This window comes from Ambystoma mexicanum, chromosome 1p (genome assembly GCF_040938575.1).
Source record: "Ambystoma mexicanum isolate Mex_15411 chromosome 1p, UKY_AmexF1_1, whole genome shotgun sequence".
Classification (NCBI taxonomy): Eukaryota; Metazoa; Chordata; class Amphibia; order Caudata; family Ambystomatidae; genus Ambystoma; species Ambystoma mexicanum.
In genome coordinates, this window is record NC_090921.1 from 1,074,913,621 (window position 1) to 1,074,932,777 (window position 19,157).

The following is a 19,157-nucleotide window of genomic DNA, read 5'->3' on the forward strand; positions in this document are numbered from 1 at the left end:
TGGGCCCGAGATCCGAGGGTGGCCAGGTATCAAGTGCAGTTTCAGTCGGGAAGTCGGCAGGGGAGAGGAGGAGAAAAAGCAGAGGTAAAAAAGGTTTTGGGGCGCTTCCGAAACCGGAGATGATTCTCCAAGTTTCAGGGGGGCAGGGAGGCTGTTCCAGAGGGAGGCCCCAGCTGAAGAAAGAGATCTACCACCAACTTGTTGCATGGAGAAGCGACAGACCCCGAGGGAGTTGGAGGCGGATGAGCGAAGAGCTCGAGAAGGAAGATATTTAGGAAGAGAGAGTTGACGGTATTGAGGCCCCACGCCCCAGAAGGCCTTGTGGACAATGCAGAGGGTTTTGAACTTAATCCTCGCAGCCACTGGGAGCCAATGCAGAAACTTTAGTCCTGGAGAGATACGATCCCTGGGCTTGAGGCCAAGGACAAGTCTTGCAGTCCTGTTCTGGATAAGTTGCATAGGGCGGAGAGTAGAAGCAGGCAGATTTAGAAAGAGGCTGTTGCAATAGTCCAGCCTAGAGAGAACCAGAGCTCTGGAGACAGTGAGCTTCTGGAGGAAGGAGAGGAAAGGAAGAATATCTGAGGAGGTGCAGCTGGTAGTGTGACTTCTTCGCGACGTCAGAGATGCAAGGAGAGAAGGAGAGTGTGGAGTCGAAGATGACCCTGAGTTTTTGAGCCTCACCGGTGGGAGTAGGAAGAGGGCCAAGAGAGGCCGGCCATGTTCGTCATGTTCCTCCAGGAGGTTTCTAGCAAGGATAGGACTTGTATAGAAGTTGCCAGCGTAGGCTTTCCCTGTGCAAACCAGAATTTAACAGAAGTAGTCTGAACGCTTGTCTGAACCATTATTGCTTGTATTTTTCAGCTTGAATTTAGTTCAATAAAAATAAGATGTGTTGCGTTTAGGCACCATTGTTGGGGTGGGGGCATGCAGGGCCAGTGGGGGGTGGAAGGTTCCACCCACCCCACTTTATTAAAATAATTCTGCGGAAAATAAAGGCAGGAAAAAAGATTTGAGAAAAAATCATTTGACACAAGAGTGTACATCTATGGAACAAGGTGGCCAAAAACCAAGTGTAATTACAATGGAGTGACCCAAATGTAAAGGGACACAATGCAGTCAAAGTAGTTTAAGAAGTAGAAATATAAGGCATTTGTGCTAAAACTTATATTTATTTTAAAATTAAATGTGAAAACGAATTGTAAAAGCTTACATAACATGGGGTGGAGCAGACACCACTGTAAAAAAAATCGCCAAGACTCCATAGCCTTTCCTTTCATGTACCTACCGGAAAACAATATTGTTCTTTAGTCATTTATGCCTTTTTCTTTTTTTACATCTTACAGCTTGCCTGATTTCCAGTTCACTTACAGTAGATATTGACAATGTTATCCGGATTCCCCACTCTTATGGGGTTGTTTACAGCAACACATGTTTAGCTCGTCCGTTCCCTCCATTTGTTTTGCATGTGAACTTTGCAGGCTGGAGCCATGGCTGGAGCCATTTGCTGGGTACAGAAAGGGGTGCATCACTTACTGAACTAAACTATGTCATCCTTTGTGTTAGGGAAAAGCTCCCTTTTTCCACCGTTCTCTCATTCATTTCAAAAGGAACACACATCATATTTGCCTTTGAGCTTGTATCCTGGCTGATTTTGGGGTGAGTGTGGTCTTTTGAATCATCTGCTCAACTCAATTATTTTGGGAGACTGGTCAGTTATCTTCAGCAGTGTTACCAAAACTCTCAGGTTTCCTGTGGCCATGCATGAGAAAGCTGCCCAGGCCTCTCTTTGCTTCGAATACTGGAGATGTTTTGTTTTTGTAAATTTCAAATGGGACAGAAAAAACGACAAGTCCCTGAATCCAAAGGGAAACCAGCAGTGGTAATGCCAACAGTTTGGGCTTTTGTGTAGGCATAGTAAAGTCACTTGGCAGGCAATGCCATAGTGGTATTAACTGGTCATTGATGGAAGGAGGTGCAAAATGGCGTGTGTACCTGGGCATCTAATAGCAGCACCTCACAAATGCCTAATTATACACAAGCCAAAACTGTTGGCTTTGCCAGTGTTTGTTTTTAACAGGACTTCCGTGCAGGACACGCATAGTGCTTATAAAACGAATGGCTGAAGGCAAACCTAGTTACAGCATTTCTATTACACCAGTAGCAGGACTACAGCTCCAATTACATCTTTAACTCGCAGAAGACCGCTTTACGAGAACCCGGACAGGAACTTTGAGTGCAAGGTTTGATGGTAAGACTTGAATAAAACTAGTTCAAAGATTCCCATGAGGAGGTATTTTGGGTGGGGAGGGGCAGAAACTGTGTAGGAATGGCCAGGAGCAGTCATTGGGTGGGCAAATACAAGCTGTGTGTCCCGCTCATATGCCATTTCTTCTCCTCTGTACTCTAATGCAATAGTTTTGGCTTATAGGTGTTGGAAGTTAAAAATCAGGACTGCATGGTATCCTCACACACTTGATAGAAATGGTGTTGATACAAGGGATATGCCATTTGTAACACCATATACTTAAAATGGCTTCTGCTCATGGTTCAAGACCTCCCTTTTGGCGGCCATCCTTCCCTGCAAGACCCGAAAATCCCAAATAAGTTAATGCACCATCATGGAATCCTGCCTTGAACTTGGTGAAAATGGGAGGGCGACTGTCTGCTCCCAAACCACATTTCAGAAAGGGGCTATCTGTTGTTGGGCAGATGTGGGGCAGCCGGATGTACATGACTGTAGTGGACAGCCACTACATGTTTGCATGGTGCACACCCTCGCCATTGGTGGGATGGGTGTCCATTGGTGGGCTGGGTCAGCAAGCAGACTGGAATTTGGCTAAGAAAAGTAGGTCTGGATCCCAGCTGGAGATCACCCATTGGAAACAAGAGACTGAAGATGCAACAGAGGACAGTCCAAGGACTGCTGCCAAGGAAACAAGCATCACTAAGGCCAGCCACTACATACCCCCTGACCGCTTTCTACCACCAATGAAGACATTCCACAGTGCTTTCCTCCTCTTAGATGGGTGGCCTTAATCAGTCTTGCATCCTGCACTGCTGTACTTCCATCTGAGGCTTAAGGAAGTTCCCCTGGATCAGACCATCCAGTGAAGGGGCATCATCACTGCACTGGACACCATCTCACCTTCAAGCAGGACACCTGCCACATCTTTGCCGTCTGGCCCAGAAACCTTGTCCTTCCGCTGCATCAGCTAATCTCTCCAGACAATGAAAGGACTGTCTGGAGCCGGTGTTTCACTGCCAACAAGGTCCGAGCCAGCCTGACCCTGCCCGGGCTCACAGTGCAACTCTGTATCTGCAGGGCCTTAGGGGTCATCCACCAGGGGAGACACAGTGGTCCTCTCAACGTAGTTGGTGTGGCCCGCCTGCTGGATATCTGGAACCATGCCAGACCTACACCAGACACAAAAAACAACCATTCCAACTGTGACCCTCCCCCAACCCCCAGATCACCTGTACCCAGACCAAAGGTGCGAGTAGTTTCGACCAGAAATTCCTACTTACATCTGGGGCAGTATTTTCGGTAATCTGAGTTAGGGGACAGAGTGCACTTTGCACTTTTGGCAACCCCCTCGACCCAAAGGGATTCGATAGGTGTGAAGCCCATTCCCTAGCAACTACCCTTACCAGGCTGTGGATGGTAAAGTCCTGGTCGGGAATTCAGTCCTGGGGTCTCCTCAGTGACCTGGAGAGCTGGAATTGAGAAGTACCCCTTTTCTCTCTCCGGATGTATGCTCTTGACTTTTAGAAATGTGCCTGTTGACTAGCCAAGTCTAGTTGATGGGGGACAGTGTGGCTTCCTCGACCCCTATTTAGATGGATGCTTGTGATCTGATCTATTCCTTTAAAACATTGGGACTTCAATAACATGGCTAGCGAAGGATTGCTTAAGCTTTTAAAGGCAGTGCCCCTACAATATTATAACCGTCATGTTGGCCCTCATTACGAGTTTGGCGATGTGGGTGAAAATGGAAATAATTCTGTTATTGTCTCTATTGCGACGGCAACGTCCCCCTACATCTTGAGAGTGAATGGAATAGCTAGAGGTTTTGTGGTTGGAGACCGTCAGAGAAGCAACATGGCCATTTCCTCAGACACTCTCACACAAAGGTGGTCGTATTGATGGGTGCAGTTTTGGTGAAGGATCCTTCAGGCTGGACATACGCATTCCTCCGTTTCAGGCTGTTTGCATGAAATCAACCACCTGTATGTGTAAAAGGTCTGTAGGGGTTGGACTGGGATATTCGAAGCTTGATACATACTAAGTTATTAGCAAGACTGCTGATGAAGTGGGGCAAGGACTGTAATTTGGTGATTTACCAGTAATCTTCATGGATTTGAGTCCTATTCTCATTTGTAAGAGTCCTTCGACTCCAGCCGACGTTACCAGATCTCTAGACCCCAACTTTCCATAGGCCAAGATACAGAAAACGATGAAAAGGTTAAAGTTGCTTAGAAATGAGACTTAAGAAAATAATAGAACAAAGTTCTTCTTTTAAGCAGTGGTTGCTTGCCTTTGGGTGTAGTCCTAATCTCACCCCAATGATTAGGAAAAAGAGTAAGACGCTGAGAAAGTAAGATTACACGTAACATGAGAATTACCAGAATCCTGGGGTTTACAGTGAAATCCCCTCTGCTTTATACTTCAAAGATCTTTGAGAGACAAATTTATATGTCCAGATTCTAAACAAATCACTACCAGTGTGAGAAACCAAAGGGTGTCCCACTGCTCAATCCCTTGGGTACTGTCGTCCAGGTGGCCAGGACACGGCGATCACCTTTGGATCCAGTTCCTGAGAGTTGACCAGTGCGGGAGGATCACCTGGATGAAGGATCCCTAGGGAGTGGGGCACCCGGAGCAGAGACGCAGTATCCCTGTCCCCATTTTTCTGTAGAACACCCTTGTTCCATGTACTATCTAGGAACTTTACCCCCCGCCCCACTTTCCCACACACATACACACTGCAGCACAGAAGGCACTTCAGGGGAAGACAGACTCACACAGCCAGTCTGTTTGACAGGTCCCAACATCAGGGTCAGGCACTTAAACTTATGACTCGCACCTGAATCCTGTACCTTTCCCCAGTGGGATAAAAGGCAGAGCATGAGAGCACCCAGAGAGCAAGGTGAGAAGGGCAACCGAAGGGAGCAAGACCAGCAGAACTGAAGGGCAGGAAATCCCAGGAAGACGACGCAACCATGGAAGCAGAGCAGACAGGACCAGGAGTCAAATGAAAGGCAGTGGTCCTAGCAGCTGCGGGGAGAAAGTCGCTGCAGAATTCCAAAGGGGCAACTCCCTGTTACTGCAGAAGGTCACAGCGGTAGCTCCTTCATACGCCGCGTGAGGCCCTAAATAGAGGCTAGCCGTGCTGGGCCAAAAGCCTCGACTACACGGAAGGTATTGATAAAGTGATCAGCTGCTGCTGGTGAGTGAAATGGGAGACTAGCTTGTATTGATAAATGAAAAAGGACATTAACGTTTGAAGTGCCCGTTGGGTTGTCGAGAAACTGAGTGAAAGCACATTGTAGCAAGAATGAAGAATGCTGAGATTGTGCGTGTGAGAGAAGCCGTGAAAGACAATAACCGAGAAAGGAGGTGAATAGTCAAAGTGGCTATACGAGGTAAAGTCACAGGTACAAGCCCCCCCTCGCACTGTCGAAAGACTGACAAAAGGGTGAAACTAAGTGTAAAGCTAATCTAAGGAATTATTAGCCCTCTGATGCTAATTAAGAACTGCAGATACCAGAAGGCCTCAGGAGAGGATGCCGGTACAAACCATTGAACTTTATCGAGTATTGTGGGTTGCTCGTTGGATGGCAGCTGTGAGAAAGATAAGTCTGATTATTGAAAGTAAGCGCACTTGCTACAATACAACAGAGTGACCCAGCAAGACGTGATCGCCTATCGGAAGTCTCTGTATTGAACTGGGAAGTACTTTGAAGTGAAAGCGTGAAAGATTACAAAGTAACAAGTGTGATGCTAGCGGTTAGAAGGCTCGCGCCCGATCGAGGTGAGCCAGAACTGCCTACAGAGGAAGTTCTGAGCCTGGAGGAGGGGGACCTGAGTGAATCGGGGAAAGTGAACCAAATAGTTGTTTTAAAAGAGATTAAGAGCTCCTGAGTGCTATAAACTCGTACAACTGGTAAAGTTAACTTAACTGTGATTTAAAGGCTACAGTGAACCTGACGGAGGGATACCAAGTGAAAGCGAATCCCACATTTTGATAAAGTGACTGAACAGTGGTGTAAAGACAAAGGTGAAACCCAACGAAGGGGTATCACGAGAAAGCCGTGGAAGAGGGGAATCCTACATGGTGAGAGCTTGGGAAAAGTCTTATGAGGCCAAGCAACGGCCATTGATTCAAGGGATCCTGTCCTTTCTGAATAAACTGCTTCGTGATGCCTATAGACTGAAGGGGTGCTCACACGTTCCGCCTTGTCCCGTGATGTAACGTGGGAAAGGGAGTGCACTAGTTCAGCAGTCCTGAACTACCAAAACCCTTTTGGACATTTCTGTTTAAATGACACTCTTTTGTTATACATATCATTGTTCCAAACACTTTTGTTATCTAGAGTAAGGATTTGGCAATAGGTTTATTAGTATAGGCCATTTTGTTTTACCATGACACCACTAGGACAGGGTTTTCTTTGATGGACGTAGCTTGCTCCCATCTTAGAGTTAGGTTTAGATTAGGCGTTTTTCTCACTCATATACTGTTCAATAAACACCCTTGGATTGTACTCCTTGTGTCTGTCGTACTTCTGATAACCATGCCTTACACCAGATAGAAAATGAGTTGATCCAGTACCTCAGATTCCCGACTGTACTTGATCTCGTATTTCAAGATGAGCCCGTTGGGGTTTTGTGGCTCGTTCCACTTGAGTAAAATGCTGTTCTTGCTGATATGGTCCCAGGTGATGTTGCCAGGTATGTTGTCTGCTAGGGCTGGAGAGAGAAACGGTCACAGTCAATTAGGCAAAGGGTGGCACTATCACATTCTAGCCCAGTAAAGTGCAGAGACTGGATATCTGCTCCCCGTGCACACTCGCTTCCTTTGGAAGCACTTCACCCAGCTCTACCCAACACAGTCCAATGTCAGACATTCTGATAGGCTATCTGAGCACATCTAGGACAACGTTATCCAAAAACAATATTTACCTCGTATACAACGTCCACAAACATTATCTCGAACGTATGATTGTTTCTTAGAACGCCCGCTACACAAACAGGACACAATGCCCACCAATAATGGTACGGTTCTGTGATGCATCCACATAAATACTGTGCTTAGCATTGCAGTGGGTAATTCAGTTCATATCAAACAACCAGCACTTGCCCTGTCCCCCGATCCACCCTATCTGCACGAATTCCATTCCGCAAAGCACTGGTGGCCCCTTCAAATCAGGTCCTGTGTTTGTCAGCATACCTTGAATCTCAGGTGGTAAGGGAACCTTTAGACAGGCAGTGGCAAAAAAGCAAGGAGGTGAACCAGGGTAGTGCAAAAAAGGGCCCCCCATAGTATACTTGGAGAAAGAGGCACAGCATTTAATAATGTTCAGAATTAATTGGATGTATATATAGTCGATGGTCATTAAATTACAAAATACCCTCTCCAAAAAAAATCTTTAAAAAGCCACTTTATTCCCAATAGGCCAAACATGGAGAACATCTACTAAAGCAGGCAATGTAATACCAATGCTAATTATTATTGTAATTATCGAGTTGGTTAATATTGTAAATTGAATGAAATAATGCTCTTGCCCTCTTCATTCTGTGTGGTTAAACATTCAGTTTTTGCTTCGAAACATTTAGTTCGCTCAATAATAGCGACCTGTTAAAAGACCAATTTAAATAATTCACTCTGTTGGCCATTAAGAGAACATGTGATCTCCTACCGCACAGGCAACACGTTCATCAGCAGGTGGAAAGGGGCTTTGGGTCAAAGCCTCCCCCTCCCTCCCTCGCTCGCTCACACGTCACCGCCTTTACTTTGCCCAGACACGCTGAATCCGACAGGCACGCAACACGTACACTCCCATTCTGGAAAAACAGTGCACTTTTGTAAATGTATTTGCATGAAATCCAGGCGGTTCCTTTCACCCTCAGAAACTGCACCTACGCCTGGATTCCAACACAGCACCTGACATACCAGGAACAGAAATCACCCCTGATAATACACCCCCAACAGCAACAGAGGGTCTGCAGCAGTGGCTGCTGGGGCACCTACCGGACTGTGCCACCTCTCCCTTCACCAGAAACGGCGTGCCTTAATTGCTGCTGCAGACCCCTTCTCAAAGTTCACCACTTCCAATCCCTGCCTGTTCCAGGGATCCCCCACTGTCTCCTCTCGCACCCCAACACTCATTTCCTAGACTGTAGTGTCTCCCCAACTCCTAGCATACAACAGTCCAGGGCCTGCTGCTACCGCCACAGCTCTCCAAGGTAGCCATTCTCCGAAACTGCAGCTGCTCAACAGTTGCCACGCTCCACATCAGCCAAACTAAAGCCAAGAAAAAGAAAGAAAAAAAAACACGGCACGCTGGTACTGGTTCATATAATGTCTATCCGTACAACCCAACAACTGCACCCAGAGATGTACATAGTTGTCTGGGATGCACGTGCTGCTACAGAACAAGAAAGCCAGGACTTTTTTTCCCCTTTCATATCCATTTTCATGGCGCGAGAAATAAAACACTTTTAGTGAAGCACAGTCATGCAAAGGGGCGCAGAGGAAGAGGGTGCTCCGGGGCTGGGGTACTCCCCGGGAGAAGCAATCTGTCCTAAATGTTGCCATGCTTTCAATGGAACTTGCCAGCAATCTGGCCATCGGCACCCCACGGGTAATTCAAAAGTTTCCTCCACTCACCATCCATGTCAAAAAGTAGACCCTACTGTGAATTCCTGTACGCAGCGACTATAGGTGCCAAAAACAACCAACACAACCAGGCGTTTGCGCAAAGTTTCAGATCACCACACTTTGTTGGTTGGCTGTCCTTCTCTACCTCATTGTTAATCTCCTGCTCGACCAGTCACTGTCGGGGTCCAACGCTAGTACCTTTCTGCCCCCAAGTTTCTGCGTTTGTCAATTAGCCCCTCCTAGACTGTCTGCTTTTACTTGGTGCATTTTCCTCCATCTTTCAGCAACGGTTTCCCTGTGCCGACCCCCATGCTCTCGGCTCTGCTTGGTCTCGCTCTGCACAGTTATTAGTCTGTCTGTGGCCTCTGCTTGGTTTTAAGTTTTCATGTCCAAGATGTAATCTTCCTCTGGGGCTCTCAAGTCACTGCAGATGCACGCAAAGACTCCACATGGTTTGAATATTGGCCCTCTTCCTTCTGCCACCTGTGAGACTAAAAACACTAGGGTCATCTTTGACTCCACTCTCTCCTTTTCTCCGCACATTTCTGACGTCTCTAAGGAGTCCCACTACCAGCTGCAACTCCTCAGAGGTGTTATTCCTGTTCTCACTTTCGCCCAGAAGCTCACAGTCTCCAGAGCCCTGGTTCTCTCTAGGCTGGACTACTGCAACAGCCCCTTTCTAAATCTGAATTCTTCTACTCTCCACCCTCTGCAACTCGTCCAGAACAGGACTGCAAGACTTGTCCTCGGCCTGAAGCCCAGGGATCGTGTCTCTCCAGGACTGAAATCTCTGCACTGGCTCCCAGTGGCTGCGAGGATTCAATTCAAAACCCTTTGCATTGTCCACAAGGCCTTTTGGGACCTGGGGCCTCAATACCTCCAACTGTCGCTTCTTAAATATGTTTCCTCCCTTGCCTTTTCACGCTCTGTAACACTTGTGTACGAGCGCAATAGAAAAAATATCAATTCAATTCCTTCTCGAGCTCTTCGCTCATCCTCCTCCAACCCCCTCAGGGTCAGTCGCTTCTCCAAGCAACAAGTTGGTGGTAGATCTGTCTTCGGCTGGGGCCTCCCTTTGGAACAGCCTCTCTGCCACCCTGAAACTTGAGGAGAACCATCTCTGGTTCCGGAAGCACCTCAAGACCTTACTCTTTGCTTCTGCTTTCTCCTCTCCTCTCCCATGCTGAGCCGACTGAAACTGCATTGGTCACCTGGCTACCCTCTGATCTCGTGCCCAGGTCCCCTCCCTGGCAAGCTGCACATCTGCACTGCCTCCCGAGCAACCCCTGCACTTGGGTGCTGTTTTTCTGCATCCCTACAGTCCCCACCAGCTCTTAACACTTGATGTCTGCACTTATTCCTGCACTATTCATTTCATTTATTCTTTACTGTTGATCCTATGTTTTGCACTGCACCTTCCCCCCCCCCGTGCACTTGCGCAATCTCAATGTCACCTGGCCTAGTAAGATCATTGTTACCCGTCCGTTGCCTCATTGCACCTTGAAACACTTGTGTATAGGCACGTTATAAATGCCATATCCTATCAGATTGCCTCCAAGTTCATCAATTTGTCTGTGTCCCTCTAAGCCAGCAATTGTGTGTGCCGTCTTCCCTATGTATTGTTGTTTTCCATCTCTTAAGCGTATGCCTGTAAACCTCCACTTCCAGAATCCTTTTGTGGGGGCGGGGGGGGGAGATATGGCTCTAGAATATAGGTCTTTGCACACTGATCACTGACTCACTGCACCCCCCCACACCCCTGCTTGTGGCCATGGGCATCACAGAGACTTGGAACACCTCACTGCTGTGCTACTACTGCGGCCTTGCACAAAAGCTAGGACACCTCTGTACACTCCACCCAGAAATACAAAAGTGGGTGGGGTTGGCCTAATCCTTAAGGCTCAATCCCCCCTCCCCCCAACCATCTATTATTCTTCCTCTCTCCTTTGAGTTCACTGCTATGCAAGATTGCCAACATCTACGACTCCCTCCTAACTTTGCTTGCGTCCCCCGCTTCCTACCACCCACACCTGCCTACCCTTAGTACTTCCCAACTACTTTCAATCCTCCCAAATGCTCCCCCTTAATGCACAGCCGTTGCCTACTACACTCCTGTGTATCCAGATTCACCTCCCACCTGCTCCCCAGCCCTCATCTTTCAACCTCTCGCCCACTTGTGGTCTTTTCTGCCTGGTTCCAGGATGCTCTCGGACCCACTGATCCTAAAGAAACCTTGCAGACCTCAATAACCTTGCCATCGCCCTCTTGCTCTGGTTCCCAATTACCACAAAATCCTTGATCAACAGATCCGCCTCCAACTTGTACACCAACTACCTCCACTACCCTTTCCAATTCAAGATTACATAACCATCATTCCACTAAAACAGCCCTCAAGCAGGTTCGCCCTTTTCTCACCATCACAAACTCCTCTTAACCCTTCTGGATGGTGCAGCCACCTTTGATGCAGTGGACCACCTATCCCATTTGGACTCCCTGACCTTGGTATCGAGGACACTGCTCTTGACTGTGCTGCCTCCCATCTGTCCCATCACTCCATCTTTTGGAACATGAACACCTTACACAGGCCCCCACATCTAGGGGTCACCAAGGCTCGACCCATAGACTTCTAACACCCCATCTTTTAAACTTTCTCCCTCAGTCAATGAATTTCCTCTTTTGGGTTCTTCTGCTCCTTTCACACTCAAACCCCTGATCTCGCTGAATACGTTTCTACTTGCCTCTATGCAATCTATCACTGGACAGCATTTGGCCTCAAGTCAGAACTAATGTACACCCAGCCACCTCCCAACACCACCACCTCCTCCAAATCATCTTTGTCCACCCCCCTCCTCCAATGCACACAACCTTATGGTCCTTTTGACAAGCATATCAAACTACACCACTGTTAACTTAAGAAAAATCTGTCACCATGCCCCCTATCATTCTGTCAAAACTCGCACAAAGTCTGGTACTTCACTAATTGTCAACCTCTTGTGGTCTCCTGCTCTAACCCTGCCCTTCAATTGACAAAATACTCAAGTTCACCACCCTTACTCCCTACATCCTTCCACACTCTAACCCATCAACCCAATGCTGCCTCAACACCATAAGACTCAATCAAAAACGTGTCCCTCTTCTGATTCCTACTACTTGTACTCAAATCTGTGTAGAGGGGCCCATCCCTCCATCTGGCCGACATCTCCCACTCCTCTTTGTGCAACCTCTGCTCTAGCACCCTCCCAAATTTGGACCCCTACTGCGTTGTGCTTGTTCTCACTTATGTTTTCTCCCTACTTGTCCCTCATGCAAGGGTAATCTGCCCGCCCCCCACCCCAGTAAAAACTCCTCTACCATCCAATCTTTAGTCAACCTCCTGAACCAAGAAGGACCACCATCAACGTACGGACATTACTGTCCCTCCCCCAACTATCATTTACCAACCACCACTCTACAGAGGACCCTGCACATATTGTCTCTCATTTGTTTTGTACCATCGCTGGTTTTTGTACTAGGTAATCCCTCAAAATACTGGCATATTGCCCACTCCCTTACGCTCTAATGCACGGCATCTGATGCAACATGGGCTGAATACTGTTCCCCACTTTTGTAGAGGTTTGGGGAGGGGGGGACACTGTGGTCCAATCATTTTAGAAGCTGAATCGAATGTTCATAGTGATGCCTGAGGAAGCCTTTAATTCAGGGAGAAGTGCCAGTCCTCGCTGAGATGCACAGAAATCCCTGCCGCACACTGTTCCAGTACAGCCCTGGTGCACACCCCAACCTTTAATCGCTGTAGCAAAATATGATTACATATTGCAAGACCAAAAGTTCACCCGACAGTGGGTACGGTGATTGCGCTATGGATAGCCTATTAACAAAAACACAGTTCACATACTCGCAGCATTACTGAATACATACGCTCTGGCATAGTCCTGGCGAAGACATAAGTGGCTGCACTGCAGCCAACCGTGTGGGCAGCGTGGTTGCAGGCATGTATGTCAATGCGATACTCTGTGAAATGCTGCAGGTTGGATATGACCATTCGGTCCCGGAAGACCTTATCCTGAAAGACTGGAAAATCGATGTAGGTTTTGGAACCCTCCTTAGTGCGGTTGATGGTCGTGTGATTTGCCGGATAATCTGGAGAGGAGCTGTTGGGGGGCGGCTGACCACCTACAGCCACCAAAGAAGCTTCACGTCGCCTCCTAGCTGGCCTGTGCAAGAGGAGAAACACAGGGTGTCAACAGTTGGAGCAACACAAACGGCGTCAACGTTTAGTAGCACTGGTTAACCCCCTCCCCCCCACTACAAATCAATGCAAAAGGGTTGGAAAAAAAAAAGGAAGAAAAGACTACAAATGTTAACCAGGGTGGGAAGTCCCGGTCAATTAAGGCCTGTTCTTTGAGTCCAAGGCAGAGGTGAAGTTTAAGAGCATTAACAAACCTTAAATAGCATAACTTAAAATGATCTAGTTTACTTTGGAATATTTTGAGACAATTTAGGCCATCAAGTTAAAAGTATAAATACAGTACGATGTCGGACTAATACCTTGAGTTCATGAAATGTGTGCCCCAGTTTATGGATGTCAGAGAAAGGACAAGATAAATGTGTGGGAAAATGTGTATAGCGGTTTATGACGTTTTGCACAAAGTTAGTCATCTGTAACTGAGGCATAAGGGAGAATGATGCTATTGACTTGTGCTTGAGCATAAAGGATTTTAACTACAGGGTCACTTTGTTGCTATAGTATTTTATGATTAATTTGAAACCAAATATTCTTGTTTCAGTTACACTCACGATTGTGGACACAAATTGGAAGGAGGGAAACTGGTAGAAAGGATAAAAGGATGTAAATCTAGCAGATTATGGACCAAAAAACATTGTTTTCACCGGAGACTTGTTTTTTTAATTCATTTTATTCACTTATTGTGCATTTGTAAGATGCCAATCAAGTAAATGGTGTTTCAGAGAGATGAAGGAAGGGAGTAAGTGCTGGAAGTAATAAGGAGGGAAGTGCTATGGATTAAGTAGCAAACTGTTAAGTGACTGACAGATCACTTGGGGGAGTGGTCAACTGCCAATAAATAAGCGCAGACATGTGATAGCGCCTAAGGCAAGTGCTGGGAGTGGGTGGAGGCTGAAGGTGATTGGGGTTGTAAGGCCAGGACCCAGGTGGACACATAAGGGCCCTGGTCACCATTTTCAGCGACTAGGGTTTTAGCAAAGGAGGGATGAGGTTGGAGAGGAGGACGTCAAAAGGAAAGTCTTGGGGCACTTCCAGAATTTGAGGAGATCCAGCTCAAGATGAAGAGGAAGGGGGAAGCTGTTCCATGGGAGGGAGCCAGCCGAGGAAAGAGATCGTCCATTAGCTCGCTGTTTAACGAATACCTTGGCACGCAGAGAGTTGGTGCCGGAGGAGCATAAAGATGTGGAGGGAGAGTATTTAGTGAGAGCAAGTGTTAGCCTGGTCCCTGGCCCCAGACAGCCTTACGGATGATGCAGAGGGATTTCAATTTGACCCTTGTAGCAACTGTGAGCCAGTGGAAATATTTTAAGGAAGGAGAGATGCAGTCCCTGGGCTTGAGGCCAAGGATACGTCTTACAACCTTGTTATGGATTAGCTGTAGGGGACATAGAAAGGAAGAGGGTATATTAAGGAAGAGGCTATTGTAGTCAAGCATGGAGAATACCAGAGCTCTAGATACATTGAGCTGCTGAGGAAAATTGAGGAAAGGAAGGATTCCTTTGAGGGGGTAGAGTTTTAAAGTGGGCCTTCTTGCCAAGGTCCAAGATGTGATAGGGGAAGGAGAGCGAGGAGTCGAAGAGGAGTCCAAGGTTTTTGGATTCTGATGAAGTAGAAGGGGGGGATCCCATAGAAGGTGGCCAGAGTGAGGGGAAGAAAGAGGGAGCAACAGTCCCAATGGGAAGGATCTCGGTATTGCTGGCATTGAGGCATAGATCATTGGAGGCACACCAGGACTGGATGGTAAATAAGCAGCCATGAATAATGGAGGAGGTGAGGAGAGGATCAGAGGGAAATTTCAAGAAGAGTTGTGTGTCATCTGTATAACACTGAAAGTAAGGGGAGTAGGTGGAAATTAGGTGTGCAAGTGCAGAAAGATAGATGCCAAAGAGCCTGGGAGAAAGGTTGGAGACCTGGGGTACACCACAGGTGGAGACAGAGCTGGGAAAGGAGAAAGAGCCAGGATAACTGGGCAGGGCAGATCAATGAGGAAGGAGGTCACCTTGCCGTTGAGATCCAAAAGGTTTGCGTCAAACAAAATTATGTGCAATTAAAGATAGCCAAGATTCTGTTAAGAGGTTTCAAAAGCACATGTGTATGCAAAAGGTTAGCTTCTGGTTTTCAAAGCAGATCCAGCAAACACTGGATGTACTGATTGGAGACTAAGTGGGTTAACCAAGACCCTTCACAGTGCCCATTCACAACAGTGACGTTTGAAATGTGTTGGTCATGCTTTACACATTGGCAGAATTTGCTGAAGAAGGGCAAGAACCAAACAAATTAATATCCGATAAGGCTGGTTTATGGTCTAGGAGGAGGAGGCGAAGGGTGATTGGACCCTCCTGTGTATTCTACACGTTTTACAAAATGCTGACGATGGTAGTTCCTGCTCCATCCGATGACTGGAAACCTGACTGAATAAGGTCTTACCGTCACCAGTTTTTGGGATGTTTGCATGGGGAGACACTCGATTTTGAAACAGTCGTATGAGCGGGACCCTTCCAATGGAGCAGTAGCTTCATCCAAGTCTGGGATACTATTCCGTTCTCTTATGTGAAACGCAAAATTACAGTGGCAGTCTTTCTCGTAGGAACTTGCGTACTTTGTTCATAAGATGCCCCATACAAATTCACTTCTAAGCAACGTAATATTGGTGGCCAATCCTTTCACCACATCTTCTACATAGTCTGGTGGTAGACACTGGTCTGAGGGCAGGGCAGGTGGATTTTGGGATCATGACCCTTTATGTAAGGTCCGTAGCACCAACTATAGAGTCAGTTATTTCAGAAAAGGAATTGGCCGTTCTTGTAGATTTGGAGTGTTTTTTCTCGGGTGTTATTGAGGCTGAGTGGGTTAATAGAATTTTTCACAGACTGGGATATGGCTTCTGAGAGAGCGAAAGACCAGTCACTGGCAAGGCCCTGTTTTTTTCTTCAGATGATCTGGTTTTACACCTCATGGGTACATCAATTTGTTTTTGGGGATTGTTCAGGTTTCATGTGACATTAATGATTTTTCCAGCAACTTTTTTGTGACCCAACAAACCATGTTGACATGCTCACATACTTGATAGTTCACTTGGTGTCCAGTACAAAGAAACAGCTGCATTTTTGTTGTGTACCAAAGCGGTTGAAACTTGGCAAAGCAAATGTTGATTTCCTCCTAGAATGCCCAGTTTATGGGAGAGGTTGGATTGTTGCTGCAGTTCAGAAAGCCTAGAGTACAGAGTTATGGTCATTGCAAAGTATTAGTGGAAATGACTTGCGCACCCCAATTGATATCAGCAAGCACCTCCCCTAAAGGGGTTGTGCGCAGAACCACTACACTGCAAAAGATGAAGGTCGTGGAGACTTACAAACAGTAAAACCTAGAGTTTCGCCGCAATGCAAGGTCTCTCTAAAGTTTGTGCATCCTTTCCTGCATCGGGTCCTTCATTACCAAACTTCAGCAGGAATCACACTGGGGCACAGGCAGCCTGGTCAAAGGCACAATGAGGGATGGCCACATGTTGGGAAGGGCACCACAGCTCAGCAGTGTATCAAACACCACCTTTGCAGGGTGAAGGCCTGGACCTGGACTGACCCTTAAATGGGTAGAAACTAGGAAGCACTTCAACAGAATCCAGCATTAGGAGTCAGAGGATGCTTACTGCCTTTAGGTTAACTGGGCGTGCACGGTCGAAACCCAAAACTGTTACACAGTCGCAATGTGTTCCAAACTTACTCGGGCATCAACACCCAGATAAATCAAAAAGAGGGCTTTACGCCTTGGTTAGTGGTTAGGGCACCCATAAAAAAAAGAACAGTTTATCACTCTTCTGTTTGCTACTCGCCAAGTATTCCGCCCTCGTGAGGCTGACCGTTGCTCTTATCCTTATTACGAGCTACACGGTCAGCCTCTTCTATCTGGGAATTAAGTGAGAGCGAGCGGAGGATGTCAGTTCCCCAACAGCTGCAATGTGTGATTTTGTCAGAGCAAGCCAGCATATTGGGCTGTGATATAAAAGCAAGCGCGATGCCACAGTGGACCTTACAATAGAACTGGTCAAGATTAAAGACACGGGTGGAAATAACCTAGCAGCACAGCGCACACATTTATAGATGTCAATAACAGTTGGAGTGCAATTGACTATTGCTCTGGTGACCGTATGTTACTGCATGGAAATGTATATATGTTTGCATAGGAAACAAGTAGCTACTTTGGTCAGGCTAGCAGGGTTATTTAAAAGTTTTCGTTTGAAAAAAAAAACCTTCAGGTAAATGCATGAAAAGAACCCGTTAAATTTGAATAGTGTCTTGTAGAATGCGTGGAAATCTCCGGTGATGATTTGCAATGGGCATGTCCGCGCGTGCCCTGGGCCAGAGCAGGGGCGAGGCTATCCCTTCTCTTGTCGAACTGTATATTTGAATACTGCCTCTGGGCGAAAGAAGCGGCACGGCGCGCGGCTTATGCACAGGAACGCGGTATGTGCAGGCAGCAGCATTTAAGATGATCAAGATGTCAGCACTTATAAGGTTGGATATAGCTATTGCGTGAAACCATTTCTCCGCCGATCAAACTCCGGCCACTGAGGCACGCCAAAGCTCGGCCTCGTCTCTAAAGTAGTTTCAAAAGTGGGATAGTTTGTGCAACTGAGCAAAAGAGCAGCACGTGGTACAACACTTCGTAGCGGAGTTAATGTCTCCCAGAGCCATTTATTTAATACAAGTCTTTCCTCAACGTGTTAAACAGCTCCAACAGCTCATGTGTGTGCCTTTGCATCTTTGTTTCGAACCTCATTGTCAGATACCTCTACCTTCAAGTCCTGCGTGTAGCGAGCTTGTAGTTTGAATAATGGTTGCGTGGCAGGCGGGCCCTCGTCTACTTCCTATACTACAGCAGCGAGATGGCTCTGCCTGTGCTGCTGCAGTCCTGGCTCACCTACAGATTTTCCATCCTTGCGGCAGTTCATGCACAGGGCGGTATACCGCAGCTCCTCTATCTGGCACGATCTGCATTTGGCATCCCGACAGGGTGAGCTAGCAGGTCAGGAAGTGTCTTCTGTGGCACTGCTGGGCACTGTGCTGCTTATCCCAACCTCTTTGAGGTTCTACATTGCCTGGTTGGGCATGAACGGTTCTTATGGGAAGGAGTGTCTCCCCATTTCTTGGTGAGGGGTGGAGGCCTCCTTGCCATGTTTGGCAAGGCTTCCAGCTTACGGCGGCACGCAGAAGCAAGTAGGACAATTCTCGACCCCCGAGCACCTCCTTCATACCAAAGAGAATATCCCTGGGAGTTTGATCATGAATGCATACAGTTCATTTAGCTATATGCATATGGATCATTTAGAAAGCACCAACTGTGATCACAGTCCCTGTGCAGTGCCCGCTAGAGGAAAGGGAAGTGGGGTGGTTAGCGTGGGGATAGGGAAGGGGGATCAGATCATTCACTGCCTTGGAACATCAGATCAGTAAAGTGTAAGTGTGGGGTGGGGTAGGAGGAAGTGCTAGAGGAGTAGAGACAAGGAAGTACAATGTAAAAGAGTGGAGAACGTTGCTGGTAGAGCAGTACTACAGACTAGCTTGTGGAGGTAGCCATAGCGAACGACGTGAGATATCCAAGACTTCAAATGTATATTCTGGACTGTTTCGTCTAGGAACATTTAATTGCAGTGATTGGCTATGGCCCATCTGCTGGTATACTTCCAAACAGGCGGATGAAGCAGTCTTGTGTTAGGGTAAAGGCTATTGGCTGTTGGCGAGTGGTATATCGCAACCTGCAACCCGTTACCACTGTGATGTAGTGTATCCCAGAAGTGCACAATTTCACTAGAATTGGTCCGATCAAACTTCTGCTGTTGATAGAATACACTGAAGCTTTAGTGGCTATTCATGACAACCTGCGCCTCCCCTCCGTCCCCCCCACATGCAAAGGAGGGCATCATCCAGGCAACAAACCAACGGTTGAAAGTCCCTGCTTCAGTGCTATTGTGAATAAATCAGTGTACTATGGTGCTACACATGGACTTTACGCAGGAGCCCATGTTCAGAGCTTTT

General features: G+C 47.2%; 1 protein-coding gene across 1 annotated transcript in view; it reads right to left on the reverse strand.

The window, feature by feature from the left end:
- Positions 1-19,157, reverse strand: part of INSRR (insulin receptor related receptor) — a 672,290-nt gene that overhangs the window by 175,193 nt on the left and 477,940 nt on the right. Inside the window, exons 12-13 of the mRNA XM_069604567.1 lie at positions 12,798-13,093; positions 6,831-6,967 (exon numbers count right to left, since the gene is read on the reverse strand). Of these exons, the coding sequence (XP_069460668.1) occupies positions 6,831-6,967; positions 12,798-13,093 (433 nt within the window). The remainder of the gene's footprint in view (positions 1-6,830; positions 6,968-12,797; positions 13,094-19,157) is intronic.